The sequence below is a fragment of the Myotis nattereri genome (assembly GCF_964212035.1).
Source record: "Myotis nattereri genome assembly, chromosome: 12".
NCBI lineage: Eukaryota > Metazoa > Chordata > Mammalia > Chiroptera > Vespertilionidae > Myotis > Myotis nattereri.
The window spans coordinates 9,795,407-9,811,991 of NC_138087.1; the positions used below are offsets into that span (position 1 = coordinate 9,795,407).

The 16,585-nt window shown below is 46.6% G+C and overlaps 1 protein-coding gene across 1 annotated transcript in view; it reads left to right on the top strand.

Annotated features, from left to right (window-relative positions):
• Window positions 1-7,337: 7,337 nt before the first annotated feature.
• The window catches only part of LOC308528428 (membrane cofactor protein-like), a gene marked incomplete at both ends in the record, with an annotated part of 32,598 nt that continues 23,350 nt past the window's right edge, over window positions 7,338-16,585 (top strand). Inside the window, one exon of the mRNA XM_081104026.1 lies at window positions 7,338-8,214. Within this exon, the coding sequence (XP_080960152.1) occupies window positions 7,338-8,214 (877 nt within the window). The remainder of the gene's footprint in view (window positions 8,215-16,585) is intronic.

Below are 16,585 nucleotides of genomic sequence, written 5' to 3' on the forward strand. Positions count from 1 at the left end.
TGAGGGCCCATGTTTGGATCCTTAATTCAGCCCCAAACGCCGCTGTCCTAAGCGAGTTCATACACTGATTCCTGCATCAACACTGAGCACCTAGTATGCATCCGTGCCTGGCACTGGGGATGGAGCCTGAGCAAAACCCACAAAACACCTGCCTTTATTGACCTCCCTTTGTTTGTTTGTTAATCCTCCCTGGAGGATATTTTTTCCGTTGATTTTTAGGGAGAGTAGAAAAGAGAAGGAAAGAAACACATAGATTGGTTACCTACTGCAGGAGGCCAGACCCAGGCCTGGCCGGGGCGGAGCCCGCAACTGAGGTACTTGCCCTTGCCCGGAATCAAACCCGGGACACTTTGGTCCACAGGCCTATGCTCTTTCCACTGAGCCAAACCGGCTAGGGCGACCTTACATTTTAACAGAGAGGCAACAATTAAACAAATAATAGATGAGTAAGTTAGATAAACCGTGGGTGCTATGGAGAAAAATGAAATAGGGAATGTGGGGAGGGGGTGTTAACTAGAGGAGTCAGGAAAACTTCACTGAGAAGGTGACATCTGAGCCAGGAGCTAAAGGAAGTGAGGCAGGAGCCAGTGGGGAGGGAGGAGTGTTTTCCATGGAGAGAAAAGTCAGAAGCGCAGGGCCTGAGGGGAGAGAGTGTGTGGCGCTTTTGAGGAATGGCCTGGAGACCAGTGGAGCTGGAGCAGAGCTAGCCAGGGAGGAGTAGAGGAGATAGGTTGGGGGAGGAGGGGCGGCGGGGAAGGGGGGAAGTAGGGGGGAAGCTAGGAGAGCCCGGTGAGGTTTGAGTTCCACTGGGAGGAAACCACTGGAGAGCTGGCAACAGAGGAGAGGCATGATCTGCCTGTCTTCACACTCTGGCTGCTGTTAAGTTAGACAAAGAGATGCTCTCGAGGTTGCTGAGAGATGGTGATCCAGGGAGGTGGGGGGGGGGGGGGGATGGCGAGAGCTGTTGGATTCTGGCCTGAAGGTCCAGCTGACAGGCTAATTGGAGCCTGGGCGGAGTGCCCTCAACTAGAAGACCAGGGGGGAGTGCGTTATGGGGAGGGGGAGGTGAAGGATTAATTATGGGATACACTAAATTTGAAATGCCTATTAGACACCCAAGGGGATGTCAAGTAAATGGTCAGGTTTGTGAGTCCGGAATTCGGAGAAGTCCACACTGGAGATAGACATTGGAAAACCTTGCTAGTGGATGGTGGTTGGAGCCATGAAACTAGAAGCCATAAAATGCCAAGGAAGGGAGGGGTCAGCTGAAAGCCAAGAGGTGTGGCTTTCAGGAACCAAGGAAAGAAGGTGAGTCAGGGAGCCAGGCTGACCCCTGTGCGTAGTGCCACAGCTGAGGCCAGTGAGACAGACCTGAACACTGACCTCTGGTCCCACGGTGGGGACCTGCCTGGTGTGCTGATGCCGGGTTGGGTTGTCAGATGGGGACCCTGGGTGAGGGCGCATGGTGCTGCCACCAGGATAGATGGTTCCTGTCTCTTTGTAGCCCAAGAGGGGGTTACAAGCTCATTACCGACCTTGTGAGCAACAGTGCACTCACCTGTGAATTTGTGCTAAAGATTATAGCTGCCTCGTGGGATTACACAAGCAACTGCACAGATCTGCCAGAGAGAGAGAGAGAGGGGGGTACTTTAAAGTCCACTTACTCTTTGCTCCTTGCACAGCTTTTCAAGGGTGGGGGAGCCTCGGAAGAGAAATATTTCCTTAAATATAAAACCTGAAATGTGATGACTAATATTTTTGGCTTAGCCACTAGTTATAGCAGCTCTGTTTAAGAGTTTGCCCTTTTATGTGTCAGATGTTTAGTCCCTAGAGATCTTAGACCAGCCAGGACCATCACAGCTAACTAGTCTGACCCAGCCCTCCTGAACTTAATCCCTTGGAAACCACCCCTGGTAAGAAGTGAAGAGCTCAGGATCAGGGTTGAGCAGTCCTGCTGGATTCCCAGCTCCAGCTCTCCCAGCATGGAGGCCTCAGCCATTATGCAATCTCTTCAATCTCAATTTGTTCATCTATAAAGTGGGGTGATTGCTCTAGGCCCGTGGTCGGCAAACTGTGGCTTGCGAGCCACATGCGGCTCTTTGGCCCCTTGAGTGTGGCTCTTCCTAAGCCTTAGGAGTACCCTAATTAAGTTAATAACAATGTACCTACCTATATAGTTTAAGTTTAAAAAATTTGGCTCTCAAAAGAAATTTCAATCGTTGTACTGTTGATATTTGGCTCTGTTGACTGATGAGTTTGCCGACCACTGCTCTCGGCAGCAGGGATGGCATCAGCATGACGTGAGAGATGTTGGCAGAGTGCTCAGCTCTGAGTGGATACACTAAACACCTGGAAGAGACGTCTGTCTAGCTCAGTGACTGATGTCTGCCAGCCACAGGGATGGGGAGCCCACCACCTCCAAGGCAGACCATCCCCTTAGGAAGAGGCCAAGACGCATGTGTGGTCAAGTGTGCAGAGCTAGAAGGCCTGGGTCAGAGCCTGGCCTTGCCCCTCACTAGCCGTGTCAATGTGTGCTCGTTCCCGACCTCGTGAGTAACGGTGCACTCACCTGTGAATCTGTGCTAAAGGCTGTCGCTGCCTCATGGGATTACACCAGCAATGCAGGTGAAGTGTTTAAGAAGCGTGCCCAGCCGGAAGTCAACCATGCTCTGCACGTGTTCCCTTCCTCATATGGAAAGTGCCAACTGTTTCCATCTGAACAGAAGTAAACAAGTTCCCTTGACATCAAAAAGGGCTGAAGGGACATGGGAATAAATAGCCTCCGCTGCATCTGCCTGTGCAGTTATGTCCCCTGCACCGTGTGGGAGACTGTGATTAGCTCTCTTCAGGGCCGAGATGCATAACCCATCACCTGGGCATTAACCAGAGACTGAGGAAGGTGCTGGACCAGAGGAAGGCGGGCACCGGCACCCATGGGATTTCCCCCTCCCGCCTCCACCCACCCCCATTGCACAGCTGCTCCTTGCTGGCTTCCATGACTTCTCCTCTCTCATCACAAACACACTCCAGTTCATACAACAGGGCAGATTTGAGCGTGTATGCGATGTTACCTGTTTGGTAACAGCTCTAAGGCCTGTGTAGAAACAGGATCACCCACTTCCTCACCGGCTCCAACCCAGAGGCCAGCTCTGGTGTGTGTCAGAAGCAGGAAGTTGAGAAGTAACAGTCGGAATGATCACTCACGGCCCCCACGCCCCGTCCCTGTACCCGGGGCACTTCTGCTTATTTCCCCAGGAGGGCAGTTCGTGAGTGTGACAGGGGAAGAAATGGTGACAGAGGGATGGTGGCCACCCTGCCCTAGGTCCAGTGGCCCGGGCGGCCTCATGCTGATCATGGAGACAGGACCTGTCATCTCTGGAGCAGCAGGAGCTAAACCACCCAGCTGTAGGGTTAAGACCTATTGGGCCCTTGTTAAATGCCCAGCACTTGCTTTAATCAACCCAGAACCCCGTGAGTGGCTCATACTCCTGCTCTTTACAGATGAGGGGACTGAGGTTTCTGAAGGTTAAAGGACTTGTCCAAAGCCTGTGGCCAGCCAGGAAGCAGCAGAGCCAAGACTCACACCCTGGACTGTCTGATTCCAAACCCCACGTTCCCACGGGCCTGCCGGTTCTCTGCTAAGTGGCAGAAGTGGCAGAAGTGGCCGTCCTGGCCATCCTGGCCGAGCCTGCTGACTGCTCTGTGGCAGTGCCCTGGGCGCTGGTTCCGAACAGACCCAGGGACGCCCCTTCTTCCACCCTCCGACCACCCTCCTGTCTCTTCCAGTCACCACCTTCAGAACCTCCTCAGCCATCCTCAGCCTCCAAGGCCAGCCAACACCATTTTGTGGTTTGTTTGTTTTTTTTAGCTTAACTTCTTATTGCCAAAATTCTTCAGAATTATTCCACTGAGGTGGAAGCTGCCATCAAGAGTCTGGCCAGCCTGCCTCTGCAGGCCCCACACCTACTCTCTCTGGGCTTCTATTTCCACAGTGATGATGTGGCTCTCAAGGGCGTTGTCCACTTCTGCTTGATGGAGAAGCAGAAGTGAGAGGGCCATGAGCATCTCTAAGAGATGCAAAGCCAACTCGGCGGCTGCATCCTCTTCCAGGATGTGCTGCTGCCCCCTCAAGATGAGTGGGCAAAACTCAGGCTTACAGAGAAGCTGCCATGGGCTTGGAGAGGAATCTGAACCAGGCCCTTTGGATCTGCAGGCCCTGGGTTCTACCTGCAGACCCTCAGCTTGGCGACTTCCTGCAGAACCACTTCCTGGAGGAGGAGGTGAAACTCATCAAGAAGATGGACGACCACCTGACTCACCTCCATAGGCTGGCCAGCCCCCTGGGTGCAAAAATCAGCCTGTTCCTAGGTTATCAGCAGGGATAAGAAAAGAAAGCTAATTGTTTAGATAGGCAAATGGACCATTCCTGTGACAAAGGCTGGAGCAAATGGGGAAGAGGAGGGAATCATAGAAATAGAACAGGGTGTGGGAAGGAGCTGCCAGAAGTCAATGGGTCCAAAGCAGGAGGGGAAGAACTTCAAAATCTTGCCATATGATACTTGCTGGGCAAGTATCTCTTCGAAAAATTCACCCTCAAGCAGGACTAGGAGCCGTTGGAGCTCAGAGGCTTTTGAGGGGCCCCTCTGCATTCCCCTGGTATCTGGTTTTTGCCCGAGCCGCTCCCCAAAACCATTAGCCATTCTTTTAAACACCCTGGAGTCCTCTCCCATGCATTGGACCAAATGGAAAAAATAGAACTTTTTACAAAAAAAAAAAAGTTCTACTCTATGAATTGTCCATCCATTAGCTCTAGAGGTACTTCTTTTTTTTTTTTTTAAAATATATTTTATTGATTTTTTACAGAGAGGAAGGGAGAGAGATAGAGAGTTAGAAACATCGGTGAGAGAGAAACATCGATCAGCTGCCTCCTGCACAGCCCCTAACTGAGGATGTGCCCGCAACCCAGGTACATGCCCTTGACTGGAATCGAACCTGGGACCTTTGAGTCGGCAGGCTGACGCTCTATCCACTGAGCCAAACCGGTCAGGGCTAGAGGTACTTCTTAAGCTTGTGCTCATTTGTTCTTTCACTCAACAAATAGCTAGTGAGCTCCTGCTATGTGCCAAACCATGCCACATGCTGAGGTTGTGGTGGTGAATGGGACAGACACATCTCTGTCCAGATGAGCCTTACATTCTTTGTGAAAGAGATAATCAGGAAACAGAATCTCATAATAAACAAAGATACAAAATCATTTCAGGGAGCAAAGAATGCTACAAAGAACACAAAACAGCATTGAGGTACAAGCTAATTCGGGGAAGAGTTCTTAGGACATGACTTTGATTTAAGACTGGACATCAGCCCAGCTGGCATGGCTCAGTGGTTGAACATCGACCTATGAACCAGGAGGTCACAGTTCGATTCCCAGTCAGGGAAAATGCCAGGGTTGCAGGCTGGATCCCAGTTTGGGGCATGCAGGAGGCAGCCAATCAATATTCTCTCTCATTATTGATGTTTCTATCTCCCTCTCCCTTACTCTTTGAAATCAATAATATATATATAAAGACCGGGCATTGGAAGGAATGGGGCAAAGGAAGAGCTCATAAAAGAACTTATAGGAAAAAAAGCAAAGAAAACAGCAGGTGCGAAGGCCCTGAGGTACAGCTGGGCTGGCATATTCAAGGAACAGCAAGAAGATAGCCAGTGTGACCAGAAGGGTGGGAGATGGAAGAGCCACAGGAGATGGACTTGGGAAGAAAGGCAAGGGCCAGATTAGGAAGGACCTCGCAGGTCATAGCAAGACACTTGGGTTCTCTCCGTGGTGTGGTGAGAAGTCACTGGACGGTGTTTGACTGGAAAGTGATATGACCTCATCTAGATATGTGAAAATGGACTGTAGCGGGTCAAGGCAGAAGAGAGAGACCCAGTGGATTGAATTTAATCCATCTTCTGCTTGATTGCCGTGAAATATGTGAGGGCTGCTGTCATATTCCTCATAAATCTTTACTTCTCCACCAAATGTCTCCAGCTCCTTCCATTATTCTTCATATGGCAAAGTTTTGAAGTTCTCCCCCTCCTGCTTAGGACCCATTGATTTCTGGCAGCTCCTTCCCACACCCTGTTCTATTTCTATGATTCCCTCCTCTACCCCATTTGCTCCAGCCTTTGTCCCAGGAATGGCCCATTCGCCTATCTAGAGAATTAGCTTTCTTTTCTTATCCCTGCTGATAACCTAGGAACAGGCTGATTTTTGCAGCAGCAGGATGGGGCAGAGGGGGATGTTGCAGTGGCAACAAAGGGCTCAGCCAGTCCTGCCAGGACCTGCGAAGCTGGGATAAGAGTTGTCTTGAGTCGGGGTAAGGGGGCCAGGACCTGTATCCCCTTGCCAGCCTGCCAGTGGTTACAGACTGCTTTGGGAAGGGCCACAGCACGGGAGAGGTGGCTCTCTTCTGCAAGCAATAGTCCCAGGAGCTGGAGAACGAGTTCTTTGTTTACATTGAGGAACTGGGTGGCATGTCACAGCATCCACTCAAATAGGCAAAGACTGGAACTGGGCGAGAAGCAGGAGTCGGCCTCTGCATCATCAGCTTTCCTTTTCTCTGTGTCATCACCCAGACATCTCTCCCCTCGAAGGAGCACGCATGGCCATGGGCGTTTCTGGACCTGTGTTCTACCAGCTCGGTTTTCCCCCTGGTTCCAGCCAAAATCCAGTATTGGGCTCTTACTGGCTCAGATAGGTGACTATTCCTTAGCCAATATTGTTATTATAGGGATAACACTAGAGCTGCTGTAGTTTATAAAAGATGTAAATAATCACAAACAGTAGCACTTCACCTATTGCACAGATTCAGTGAAATCGTGAATAAAAGTTCAATGCCTGGAATGAGTAGATGTCCAATCTAGAACTGCTGCTGCTACCATTGTTAGGCCTTAGATAGGTGCGGAGGCTTGGCAGCCAGCATGGAACATGACAAAGCTGAAAGTGAGTTTGAGAGCCAGCGAGTAAAGCACAGGAAGACACGTGGAGAGTTTCAATGTGAGATCAGCCAGCAAGCCTGAGACTGCAGAGGGGTTGAGCGTGAGAGTAAGGAGTTTGGCTGTTGTTCTGTAGCCCGCCGCTACTGCAGGCGGGTCTGGCCTGCAGCCTTTGTATCCACTCAGGATAAATACAGAAATTGAGAGTAGACGCCCCTTTCCCTCCTGGGCGAAGGCTCCGCCCCGGCCCGCCATTGGCCCCGCCCCCGTCCAGGCCACTTGCGGCTCCGCCTTCAAGGCTTCTGGAATGCTGGGCTGCGGGGTCGGTGCTGCTCAACGGCTTCCCGCTCACCTCCCGGAAAATGACGGCTTCTTGCGGGCCTCGGAGGGCACCTCGTCGCCGTCCCTTCTCTTCTTGGAGCCACTTCGTCGGGAATCTTTTGGTGACGCTCACGCTCCGGTTACCCGCATCCGCCGATGCCTGTGATAAGATACCAAGATATAACTCTATGAAAGCCAAGGGTAATCCTGTGCCCCCTGTAAATGCTGGGTTCGCAGCAGAATATGAGTGCCGCCCAGGATACAGGCTTATTGTTCCTCTGGTTCGTCCCACCGCTACTGTGTGTCAGCCTGATGGCACATGGGCACCTCCTCTCCGGGAGGCTTGTACAAGAAAATCATGTCCACAGCTAGCAGAGCCCATAAATGGCCACCTACATGGAACTTTTCAATTTGGTGCACAGGCTAACTTTTCTTGTAATGTGGGCTATATCTTAGTTGGAGCACCAGTTCTACGTTGTGAACTTGCTGGAGATGGGAATAATGTGGCTTGGAGTGGTGACCCCCCACAGTGTGAAAAGATTTTGTGTCAACCACCTCAAAAAATACTCAATGGAGAATTCAGCAATAGCCACAAGGATACATTTGAATATAATGAAGTAGTAACTTACCGTTGTAAGCCTTCCGGTGGACCAGATGAATATTCACTTGTTGGGGAGAGCAAACTGATTTGTTCTGGGCCAAACAAATGGAGTAGTGACCCCCCTGAGTGTAAGGTGGTCAAATGTGGCTATCCGTCACTCCCTGATGGAGAGCTCGTGTCAGGATTTCGAAAAAAATATTACTACAAAGCAGAGGTTGAATTTAAATGCAACCAGGGTTATTCCCTTGAAGGCAGCCGCAAAATTGTCTGTGAAGCTAATAGTACCTGGGCACCCAAGATTCCTCGCTGTGTTAAAGGTGTCGAGCCTAGTCCACCAACCAAGCCTACAGTTTCAAGTAGTCCACGACGTCCCACTCCTAATAAAACACCATTTCAATCATTAGGTACAGGAGCCATTGTTTTAGCTGTTGTGGTGTCTTGGGACTCATTATCACCCCCTGGATGTACTATCAGAAGAAGAGGAAAGGGTTGCAGAAAAACTGATGGGGGTTAAACTTGCTGAGAGGGGAAAACAGAAAGCACTGCTGCCTACAGCACATACCAGAATAAATCAAGCTCTCCAGCACAGTAGACGCTCTGACTGGCTTCCCAAAACGCTCTACCACTTCATCTTTTTTAAAATGTCAAGACCCACATAAATTCGTATGGCTACTATGCAAAACAGTATGGAGGGCCCTCAAAATTAAAACCGGAGCCACCCTATGATCTTACGGGAATATATCTGAGTGAAGGGAATCACTGTGTGGAAAAGATAATCTTCTGCCACTCCCTGTTTATTGCAGCACTGTTCACGATAATAAAGACATGGAAGCAATCTGAAGTGTCCGTCAACCAGTCAGTGGATAAGGGAGATGTATGCGTGTACAGTGAAATACTATTCAGTCATTAAAAAGGAAAACGTGAAAAAAAATTGAGAGTAAAAGTTATAGCAATTTGACAGAACTAAAAAAAAAATCTAATAACAAAAAATTGTGACCTGTATTTGTCTTATTTCATTTTCCTAGAATTTCATTTTTATTGTATTTTACAAAAACAATGACCATGATGAATTAGAAATGTTTTTATTTATTTATTTTTAAATATTTTTATATTTTAGAGACAGAGGAAGGGAGAGGGAGAGGGAGAGGGAGAGGGAGAGGGAGAGGGAGAGGGAGAGAGAGAGAGAGAGAGAGAGAGAGAGAGAGAGAGAGAGAGAAACAATGTGAGAGTGGAACACCGATCAGCTGCTTCCTGCACGTTCCTACTGGGGATTGAGCCCACCACCCAGGCATGTGTCCTAACCTGGAATCGAACCAGAGACCTTTCAGTGTTGGGACAATACCCAACCAACTGAGCCACTCCAGCCAGGACTAGAAATCTTTTGTAAAAACTGTTCCTTCTCCAGAGTTTGAGAAGCACCACTGAGGCAGGGGGACAAATGACATATTATGGGATTCTGTGTTTCTCAGAGGAAATACTGAGGGCAGATTGAAAAAGAGAGAAAATGGAGGACGCGAAACCAAGCAGGAGGCTCCCATGACTGCCTGGGTGGGAGCCAATAAAGACCAGTGGAAGCTGAGATCTTGAAAGAAAGGAATCAGGGCAAGGGCCTCTGTTCTACCAGGGTCTTTTTCCAAAATTGATTTTTAAAGAGAGGGAAGAATGGAGGGAGAGACAGAAAGACAGGGAGAGAGAGGGAGAGGGAGAGGGAGAGGGAGAGAGAGAGAGAGAGAGAGAGAGAGAGAGAGAGAGAGAGAGAGAGACTTCCTATTCTACTTATTTATGCATTCATTGGTTTATTCCTATATGTGCCCTGACTGGGGACCAAACCTGAAACCTTGATGTATCAGGATGATGCTCTAACCAAACAACTGAGCTACCAGCGTCTTGACTTCATAAAGGTTTCGAGTGGAAGAATTATAATGATTGAATCCAGAGGTACTGAAATACTCGGAGGCCCCTACACGTTAGGCACCATTTGGAATAAATCTGGAACTCTGAGAACAGTATTTGGGCAAGATGACATTGCTGCTTGTCTGATCACACAGACCCAAAATCTCAGCGTAGCCTTGGCCCTGCTACATGCCTGGGCCCCACATCCAATCGGGCACCTTTGTTCTGCTTCTGAATCAGTTCTCCCATCTCCTCCCTTCTCACCAGTCTTGGTCCCTTTGTCTTTTATCTCTGCCCTCAGTGCTTCTCTTGAAGGCAGTCAGATTTTGTCACTTTCTCATTACAAAACTTCTCAATGGCTCCCCGTTGTCCAGGGAAAAAATAACCCAACTCCTGGGCAGGAGATTTAAGGCCACTACCACATGTCACCAAACCCCACATTTCAGCTGAAACTCCCCTGTTCCCTCTTCCATGCTGCCCTCCTTGGTTCACAACAGCTGCCTGCACTTCTGCTCGCCTTTCCTCCCATGGTGCAAGTAAATAAACCCAACTTATTGCTATTATTATTCTTATTATTCTTATTATTGTATTTCACTATGGCTCTGATGGTCTTTGTTTTATTCTTTGACAGCACATGGTAAGTTCAATAAATATTTGTTGAATGTCATAAATACAAATAACTATTGTATCAGATGACAGATGATCCATACATAGATACTTTAGGAACCAGGAGGAAGGCAGAATCAAGTCTCCCCAAGATAATTGTGAAAGTGTTCATGGACAAACTAAGGAGTGAACTCAGGGTTGCTAGTCATTCTTTACCTTTTCCTAATCCAATACTCTCTTTGTTCCAGCCCTTTCCAGCATAGGTCCCATAAGGCTTCATTTCAATGGCATTCTAGGCAAGCCACCCACAACCGAATACATGGGGCTCACTATCAGTTCATAAAAGCCATACTTTGCCCTCAACTCTGTTGGACATTTCTCCAATTGATTCACTCACCTATGCTCAAACCTCCAGTCCCACACATCCAACTTCACTGATTAAAACTTCAGGTAGGAGCTTTTCAACTTTTCTTGCTTTAGCTAGCAATCTCACTATCTCTGTCCTCATCCGATCCTCCCTCCCTCCCTCCTAACACCAATCCTGCATCTCTAAGCTTTGGAGCCACCCACTTGCCTTCTCAGCAAACCTGTCCTACTGTTTACCTGTCTACTCCTATTCAACTACCTCCTCTCAGATCTATCTTATTACCAGTTAAAGAACAAACTTTTCCCTTGACCCCTTTATCTCTCCATCTACCACCTCACAGTCAAATCTCTTGAGAAAATGATAAAAAGGGTCAATGGGTATAAAAATCCCTTTTATTTCCTCAACCGACTGCAAATTAGCTTTGACTTCTATTTGCCCTTTAAAAGAACTCTTTCCAGGGTCACTGATGACTTTCACTTTGCTACACTCAACAGACTTTTTTCAGTTCTCCTTTTGACTTCCCAGGAACATTGGACACTGTTGACTGCTCCCTTTTCTTGCAACACTGTCTTGGTTTCTTTGTCACACACCCTCTGGCTTGGACCTCTCTGGAATTCTTTATGGTTCCTGCCAGTAAGTAGTCTCCCAAGGCCAGTCAATAGCTTTAAACTATCTGTTTTCTAAAGATTACTAAACTCCAATCTGAATCTCAGTTTGCCCCCTTGGAGCTCCAGTCTCCTATATCCAATTGCTTCATTTTTATAAAGACTTTTTAAAGAGCAGCTTTAGATCCATAACAAAATTGTGGGGAAGATATAGAAATTTTCTATATACCCTCCACCCCATACATGCATAGCTGTCCCGTTATCAACTTCACTCACCAGACTGGTATACTTGGTACAGAGGATGAACCCATCTTGACATATTAACACTCAAAGTCCATAGATTACATTATGGTTCACTCTTGTGTTGTATATTCTAGGGTTTGGACCAAACATATAACAACCTATGTTCATCATTATAATAATATACAAAACATTCTCACTGCTTTAAAAATTGTCTGTGCTCTGCCTATTCATCCCTCTCACTACCTCACCCTATGCAACCACTGATCTTTTTATTGTCTCCACTAGAGGCCCAATGCATGAAATTCATCAAGAGTAGGCCTTCCTTCCCCCGGCTGCCAGCACCCGGGACCCGGGCATCCCTTGCAGCCCCGGCTTCGTCTGGAAGGTGGTCCAGAAGGACATCCAGTCTAATTAGCATATTACACTTTTATTATTATAGATAGTTTTACCTTTTCCAGCATGTCATGTAGTTGGAATCCTGCACGAATGTAGCAATTTCAGATTGGCTTCCTTCACTTAGTAATATGCATTGAGTTTCCTCCATGTCTTTTCACAACTTGATAATTCTTTTTAGTGCTGAATAATATTCCATAGTCTCGAAGTACCTCATTTTATTTAACCATTCACCTACTGAAAGACATCTTGGTTGCTTTCTAGTTTTAGAAGCTGCTATAAACATTCTTCTGCAGGTTTATATGGATATACATTTTCAACTCCTTTGAGTAAATACCAAGGAGGGTGAATGATGGATTGTATAGTAAGACCATGTTTAGTTTTGTAACAAACCACCAACCTGCCTTCCAGAGTGGTTGTACCATTTTGCATTTCCACGAGCAATGTATGAGAGTTCCTGTTGCTTCACATCCTCACCAACATTTGGTGTCGTCAGTTCCAGCTGCTTCTTCATCTAGATGTCTCAAAAGGCAGGCCAAACTCAAGACTGCACTTATGGTCTTCTCACCCCCTCCACACCAAACCAAATCTTTATCCAATATTTCATCTCTTGGATGATGACATGACCAATCAGACAGAAACTTAGGGTTTTTCTTTGATAGTTCCTTTCCTCATCCCCTATATGTAACCAACCACCAAATTTCTTGTTCATTTTGTCTTCTTAATGTCTTTTGGATTGGTCCAGTTCTCTTCAGTTCCTCTGGTACCCCTCCAGTCCAAGCTCACCTTTCACCCAGACTATGGCAAAAGCCCCCTAACTGCTCTCCTCATATCTATCTTATTCTCTTTGTTGCAGCTGAAGTGACTTTTTCAAACCTCGAAATGATCGTGAAACCCCCATGTTTAAAATATTCCAATAGCGTTGTTTGTTTCTATGTGTGTTTTAAATAAAGACCACAATGTTGACCTTGGCCTACAGAGTCTGGGTCGTCTGGCCCCTGCTCATCTCTCCCATATTCCACCACCAGTCGCTCCTTTCCTCTTTCTAGTCCATAGGAATGGTGCCCTTCCCACCACAAGATCTTTGCACATGGGTTTTTTTCTGAGTGTAACAATTCTTCTCTACCTGCCTTTTGCTTGGCTCAGTCCTACTCTTCCGTGTACCATGGCCAATATCATGTCATTAGCAAAAAGCCTGGGTCCAGGCCAGGTTTTGTAGTTTACAGAAACAACGTTTCTTCCTTCAGAACCTTGTATCAGTTTGTAAAACATACTCACTGATGCAGTTATGATCGCTGCCTCTTTCCTCCCACCAGACTGTTCACACTCTAAGATCAGAGGTGTCTGTGTTTTATTTAACCATTTTATCCCCAAGTATTATTAACATAGGACCCTGATCACTGTAGGCTCTCAGTAAATATTTGGCAAATGATGATTGAATGTGGGGGAGGGGGGAGAGAAAAATGAAGCTGCTGGTTGTGAGTTCTCTGAAGAAGTAGGCTGTGATGACTTCGCTAATGCATCTCTGTGACCTGGGAGATGGCTGGTTCCATGACTTTCCCCTAGTGGGGACCTAATAAATATTGGTAGGACTGAACTGAATTCATTTAAATTGTTGCACAATCTCTGCTCCACTCTGAAATAGATCTTGAGCTATCATTTACTGAGCACATAATTATGCTGAGTGCTTTTTTTATGTGTTATCCTGTTTAATCCTTAAGTTATCATAAGATGGGAATTATCTTGTAATTTTTATAAATGAAGGAGCTGCATCAGTTAAGGAATCCATGGGAAACCGATGGCACACTCAAAATAGGAAGTTTCAGAATTGCTTAAAGGGGCTGTTGACAAAGCCATGGGCAGAGGCAAAGTAAGATATGAGAGAGGGTCCAATACCCCAGAGTGAGTAGGGACCGGGAGAACTGCACTACTACCCCTAGGCCTGACGGTTACAAAACCCACACATAGAGGGAAGGGTGGGAGAGCAGATTTCTGGCCACCTTGATGACTCATGCTATTGACCTAATCCTTCCTTTATAACAGAGTGACTGAAAATAGACTAGCTCATCTGCGGTCCAGTTCATGCTGAATTAAATCTGGTGGTGGTGGTGGCTCTGAAGACACATCCTATGTCCTTAGACTTCCTCATGGCTCAATCTCTAAAATTAGGATCAGCGAACATGGGGACATCTCAATAGTTGCATAATTGTAAAGGAAGTACAATGAGCCACTGTTGTCTATGAGGAACATTCTTTCTAACATCTTTCTCTTTCTACCCTCTACTGTAGCTTTTTAGGCTAGCAGACATCTGCCAGCTGAAGAAGAAATCCAAAAGTCACTAATTCAGGGACACCAATTCTAATAAACTTGGCTCAGTGGTGACAGTGACTCCCCCAGATGTCTTAATTAAAACCAACTCCTTGCCCTAACTGGTTTGGCTCAGTGGATAGAGCATTGGCCTGCGGGACTCAAGGGTCCCAGGTTCGATTCCGGTCAAGAGCAAGTACCTTGGTTGTGGGCACATACCCAGTAGGGAGTGTGCAGGAAGCAGCTGATCGATGTATCTCTCTCATCGATGTTTCTAACTCTCTATCACTCTCCATTGCTCTCTGTAAAAAATCAATAAAATACATTTTTTTTAAGAAACAACTCCTTGTTAGCCAAATTTTTGTTGTTATTATGGCGCCACAGTCTGCTTGAAAATGTTATTTTTTGTCTAGATTGTATACACTTGGCATCAATAAGTTTTTGTCCTATATATATCCCCTACTCTCACAGTGGCAAATTATTGAGGATATTTTTATATGGAGGTATCAAAAACATATATTCTCAGACAATTTTAGAATGTCATATTTGGCCATAGTTCTTTTTTAAAGATTTTTTAAATTTTTATTTTTAGAGAGAGAGAGTAGGGAGAGGGTGAGGGAGACAAACAAGTGAGAGTGAAACACTGATTGGCTGCCTCCTGCTCACCCCCTACTGGGAATGGAGCCCACAACCAGGGCATGTGCCCTAACTGGGAATCAAAGTGACTATGCCCAACCAGCTGAGCCACACGAGGCAGGGCTGGTCACAGTTCTTATACTACTCAATATACAGGTCAAACTGATTTAAGTTTAGACCCAATGTTGACATCCAGAACAAAATATTAGGGCAATTACGCTAAAGTGAATTGTAGTGGGTTGAATAGTGGCGCCCCTCCCAAAGATATGTTCCCCCAGAACTTCTAAATGTGGCCTTACTTGGAAAAAGGGTCTTAGTCGATGTAATTAAGGATGTTGAGATGAGCTCCTCCATGATTACCCAGGAGGGCCCTATAAGAGAAGGGCAGAGAGATTTGGGTCACACAGAGGAGACGGTGATGCTAAAGAGAAGCAAGGGCTAGACGAGAGTGATACAGCCAACAAGTGGAGGAACTCCTGGAGCCACCAGACGCTGGAAGAGACAAAGAAGATGCTCCCCTAGAGCCTTTGAAGGAAGCACAGCCCTGTCAACACCCTGGCTGTCAGAAATGTGGGAGAACAAATGTCTGTTGTTTCAAGTCACCCAGTCTGCGGTACCTTATTATGGCAGCTTCAGGAAGCTAATGCAGGGACTGTTCAAATTCCCTGATGGAATCCCTGCATTTTGCAGATTAGAAAATAATAGTTTTAACGAGTATAAAATGTTTCACATAACTGACCACATCCACATTCAATCTTCATAGCAACTCTAAGAGGTAGCCAACAATGCCTGGAACTACTGGAAGCTCAAGATGGGAGGAAGTGAAACCCAAAGTAGTTCAATGACTTGCCTGAGGATAAGTAGCTGAGCACAGTAGCAGCAGGTAGACCCTTCTTGCAAAGCTCATACTTGGCGCACCGAATCTTTTGTCCGTGGCTGAGAGAGGCCCAGCAGCATGTCCCTGACACACAGCTCATGAGAAACAGTCTTGAATGCAGATCTGTTTTTCCTCTCCTTTTCTGCTCCAGGAGTCTGCCTGGGTACAAGGGGCTGCATCTCAAGGTCAAAACTTTTTAACAAGGGATAGGTTTAATAGCATGACCTCAAAGTTCATAACCCTGATCCTGGGGCTAAAAAAAAATTGATGTCTTCAAACACAGTGGTAGTAAGCTGCTAATTATTTAAATGAGTGGTACAGACTATTCATTTGTTCATGAAGTATCCTTTAAGATTCTCCAAACACTCAGAAAGTTAAGATAATCAACAGCTCTCCTGGGCCAAGCTGGTTGGTCTGTCTTGTAAAATTCATTTATGTTTAAAGGGGCATCACATCAAAGTCCAATGGTGTGATGATAATGAGCTAATAATCCAGTTGAGCAAGTAATCAAAGAACAATACAGTTGTTCCTGTGATAAAGCCCTCAAGTTTGCAATTACTTAGCAGTTTAAATTCACTTCATTAGGAAAATTTTGCCTCTGAGGCAGGCTGAGGCTCTCATTCAGAAGCCTACTGATCACATTAGGAGTGACACATTAGCCGGGGAGACTTAATTCATTTGGGGTTATTTGCAGCTTTAATTGTGATCCAGACACGGCCAGAGCCATCCTTTGGAACATTCTCTGCCTTCAGCAGGTGCTG